We start from the raw sequence: 4516 nt of genomic DNA on the forward strand, positions 1-4516 counted from the left end.
AAAAATCAAAACTTTTTAGGTGTATGTTATTTAGTATCGAAAATGGAGGATTTTAAAAAAAAAATGGGCTGAAATGGTTGAGAAATGAGGGAGATAAGGTGGGGAGAAGGTGGCTGGGCGAGGGTTTAGGCTGGAGGTTTTGCTCTCTGGTTTTTGCTGGGTGGGGAAATGGCTGAGTGAAATGAAGGAGGAAGACGAAGCCATAGGGTTATTCAGAGATCGACCCTATGGCGTCGGTTCCTTCATAGGAACCGACGGCATAGGGTACACGTGTCAGGTTTTCGTGTACCCTATGCCGTCGGTTCCTATGAAGGAACCGACGCCATAGGGTATTTCAGAAAAAAAAAATAAAATTTAATTTCCAACCGCCTCTAAATGGTATAATGCAATTTTATACCTACGGTTTTTATCAAAAAACCGCCTCTAAATGTCAATTTCGAACATAGCGGGTATTTTCACACCCTTTAGCTTCCCTTTTTATAAATGGGGTTGAAAAAACTGCCTCTAAAGGCTAACATTGTAGTAGTGCTAATTCGCTAAAATGGATGATTCATGAATTCCTAAGGCTCAAAGATAAACGTGATATAATCACAATTCCTGTCCCCCGAGCATTCATTGCACCGCGTACCCAGATCACGTTATCTGGAGAGGATTTGCAGCAGGTTGCTACGTGTGACTACATCGGCAACCAGGGAATGCTGTTTGGAATGATGTATACTCTTCTTTAATCTAATTAACCTTATATCAAATTATAGTTAAATTATTATAAGGCACTAACACTTTTTTTGGCAGGCACATATGGGAGAGCATCAACGGTCTGAGAAAATTTTTCAAGTTTTACGACCCAGAGCTTCTCACAGTGCATGGGATCAACGATGAAGAACAGAGTCAGTCTTTTGACGATGCGGCAAGACGATTGGCTAATTGGTTATCATTAATGAACAACAACCACCAAATGTTCTTTATTCCTTAGAATATCGAGTAAACTTTATTAAATTCTTTAGTGCTAATTGTTCATTTCTATATTATGTCTTCAAATTATTTTTATACTATCTTACTTATATTCCAATATAATTTTCTAGGATGCATTGGACGCTAGTGGTGGTTGCGCCAAGGAAAATTATCCATTTAAACCCTGTAAAAGGCCGCCCAATTCCCAAAGAAATAGAACAAATGATCGGAAGGTAATAATTTAATGACTTCTTATGTAACGAATTTAAATTAACTAACGAATTGAAATGCTAATATAATTTTCCTAAACAGGGCATTCATGTATATAGGGGACGCACATCAGTATCTTGGCCCGTGGCAAGGAATTTCACAAGCAAACTGTCCAAGACAACCTAAAAGCCAAGAATGCGGTTTTTATGTTTTGAAATATATCACTGACATCGTCGCACGTGCCAACCCCAACCGTTACATACAAGATCAAAAAGCTGTAAGTTTTAATTATTGATCATAGTATATAAATTTTATAATAACAAATATATAATATACATATACATAAACTAATATAAATTTTTTATTTTTTTAACAGTTTGGTGGTAAGAAGCAATACGATCCAAAAACAGAATTGTTACCACTACAGCGAAAGTGGATCGAACAATTGATGGCGGTGATTCACGGTGACGATTGAGGTTCAAAGGACGAAGAATTTTTCTTCATTATGTTATTTTTATAGATTAACTTGTAATTAGATTTATTAACTTATTAATATTTTTAACTAATTTTACATGTTTGTGTAATATTTAATTACTTTTATGAAATCAAATTATGTTTTTACCCAAATTTAATTACTATTTAATTTAAAATGTAATTAATATATAATTAAATTAAATAAATATGTAATTAATATATAATTAAATTAAATAAATATGTAATTAATATATAATTAAATTAAATAAATATGTAATTAATATATAATTAAATTAAATAAATATGTAATTTAAAATTTAAATAAATATGTAATTTAAATTAAATAAAATAATATATAAATTAATAAATATAAAATTAAAATAATATAATTAAATTAAAAAAAATGAAAAAAACTGAAATCTGAGGAGTTTTGGCGTCGGTTGCTACGCCACATATGGCGTCGGTTATTGCCTAGGAACCGACGCCATATATACCCCTATGGCGTCGGTTCCTAGCTAATAACCGACGCCATAGGGGTATAGATGGCGTCGGTTCATATAAACCCTTTAGCGTCGCCCTGATCAGCGTCGGTAGCGAATTTCGCGAAAACCGACGCTGAAAGGGCTTAAAAACCGCCTCTAAAGGGTGTTTTTGTAGTAGTGTCTGCCTCTTAACTCAAGGGCTCTGGATAAAGGTTGGCCCAGTCTGCTAGCTAAATTTGGCCCTTTTTGATGGCTTTTCGTGCTTCATAGCAACAATCTCCACAATAACCTCTTTGAGATCTCGAGAGTCACTATGAATGGAGTCTTTAATAGGGTCCATGACGTGAAAGGCATCAATACTTTGGTGAGAAGCAAGCAAAGCAACTTGCCCATGGTTGCCCAAGGCAACTTTTATCTTCTTACTGGGCGTTAACTCACGGGCATTCTTGGGAACCCATGGGCTAGTCAATTCTTGAAGGATCTTGTTATCCAAAAGCAGCCCAAAGTTATTTTTCTTTGTGAAACTTTGTCTAAGTCTGAAGCTTTGGAGAGGATTCGTGTGGCTCTGGGTTTTGAGGGAGTTTTTTCAGTTGATGCTCGAGGAAAAAGTGGGGGAGTGGCTATGTTGTGGCGAGATAGTAGTGATGTTAAGTTATTAGGCTATGGGGGGAATTACATTGATGTTGAAATTCTAGAGAGCGATGGGAGAAAATGGAGGCTTACGGGCCTTTATGGAGAACCAAATCGAAGTCTTAGGAGGAATACTTGGAATCAAATTCGGTCTCTCAAAGATAACTATTCTCTGCCTTGGTGTGTTATTGGGGACCTTAACAATGTTACGTCGCAATCTGATAAGAGGGGTGGTCTTCCATATCCCAATTGGCTTATTGAAGGTTTTGGAAACATGTTAGAAGAGTGCAATTTAGTTGATTTGGAGCTAGGTGGCTATCCCTACACTTGGGAAAAGGGGCGGGGTACAAGTGCTTGGATTGAGGTTCGGATTGATAGGGCTTTAGTCTCTCAAACTTGGCTTGATTCTTTTCCACTTGCGAAGTTGGTTAACCTTGAAGTATCAACGTCGGATCATTGCCCGATTCAACTAACTTTGGATGTTGTTCAAAAGAAAGAGATCCACAAGAGGTTCAGATTTGAGAACTTATGGCTCCGAGAACAAGTTTGTTTACAGCTAATTCGTGACACTTGGGAAGCGGCTGCTGGTAGCTCCGTCATGGATAAAATTCATAGTTGTGGTGAGAACTTGCTGGTATGGGGAAAAGACTATGTAGGCAACTTCAAAGCTCGCATTCGGGATTGTAAAAATGAGATTAAAAAATGGAAGAATGGTAGGGATGAAGCTTCGGTCCAACAGTATAAAAATGCAGAAAGTAGGCTGCAAGAAGTGTTGATTCAGAAGGAGATTTTTTGGCGCCAACGATCGAAACAGTTATGGCTTAAGGAGGGAGATCAGAATTCTAAATACTTTCATGCTATGGCTACTTCAAGAAGGAGAAACAACTCGATTCACAAGCTGAAAAATGATAATGGCGTGTGGATTGATTGGGAGAACAACTTGGAAGGCCTTATGATTGATTACTTTAGAAATTTATTTTCTTCTACATTGCTGGAACCTCGGGAAGTCACGGATGTAATTCCAAATGTTGTCACGGTGGAGCAAAACTCTTTATTATTGGAGCCGATTACAGATGAAGAAGTTCGCAGAGCCCTTTTTCAAATGCATCCTGATAAATCACCTGGACCTGACGGCATGACTCCGGGTTTTTTCCAAAAATGCTGGGATGTGGTGGGTGGTGATGTCATTTCGCAAGTACGCAGCTTCTTTGGGTCAGGTTCTTTTTCTCCTTTGCTTAATGAAACTAATATTGTTCTTATTCCAAAGAAGAAACAACCTGAAACTATGATGGATCTCCGTCCTATCTCACTCTGTAATGTGGTGTACAAAGTCATATCTAAAGTCCTTGCTAATAGACTGAAGAATGTTCTACCTTGTGTTATTTCTGAGACTCAGAGTGCTTTTATTCAAGGAAGATTAATCTCAGATAATATCATGATTTCTTTTGAGATAATGCATTATCTTAAAAGGAAACGAATGGGTAAAAAAGGTAACATGGCCCTCAAATTAGATATGAGTAAAGCATATGATAGGGTGGAATGGGCTTTTCTTGAACTCATGATGCTTAAAATGGGGTTCTCTAGTCAAATTGTGGCATTGATTATGTTTTGCGTGTCCTCTGTTACTTACAAGATTACTCATGGGGGCAAAGTTTTTGGTTCCATTGTTCCTAGTAGAGGTATTAGGCAGGGTGATCCACTCTCTCCCTACCTATTTTTGATATGTGCTGAAGGATTCTCTGCTCTGGTTAATATGTTCGTGCGTAAAC

General features: G+C 37.3%; 1 protein-coding gene across 1 annotated transcript; it reads left to right on the forward strand.

Moving 5' to 3' along the window:
- The first annotated feature begins 327 nt into the window (after positions 1–327).
- LOC133034641 (uncharacterized) lies at positions 328–1517 on the forward strand. The gene is made up of 2 exons (XM_061109856.1): positions 328–712; positions 793–1517. Exons 1-2 carry the CDS (start codon positions 546–548, stop codon positions 971–973), a joined length of 348 nt encoding a protein of 115 aa, XP_060965839.1. The 5' UTR covers positions 328–545; the 3' UTR covers positions 974–1517.
- The last annotated feature ends 2999 nt before the right edge of the window (positions 1518–4516 follow it).

The sequence above is a fragment of the Cannabis sativa genome, chromosome 2, assembly GCF_029168945.1.
Source record: "Cannabis sativa cultivar Pink pepper isolate KNU-18-1 chromosome 2, ASM2916894v1, whole genome shotgun sequence".
Classification (NCBI taxonomy): Eukaryota; Viridiplantae; Streptophyta; class Magnoliopsida; order Rosales; family Cannabaceae; genus Cannabis; species Cannabis sativa.

What these genes read in the sequence shown, in the direction of transcription:
- LOC133034641 (XM_061109856.1), top strand. Translation starts at nt 546, where the DNA reads ATGATTCATGAATTCCTAAGGCTCAAAGATAAACGTGATATAATCACA. An exon ending in GGAATGCTGTTTGGAATGAT is followed by an intron (nt 713 to 792) that starts GTATACTCTTCT and finishes TTTTTTTGGCAG; the next exon opens with GCACATATGGGAGAGCATCA.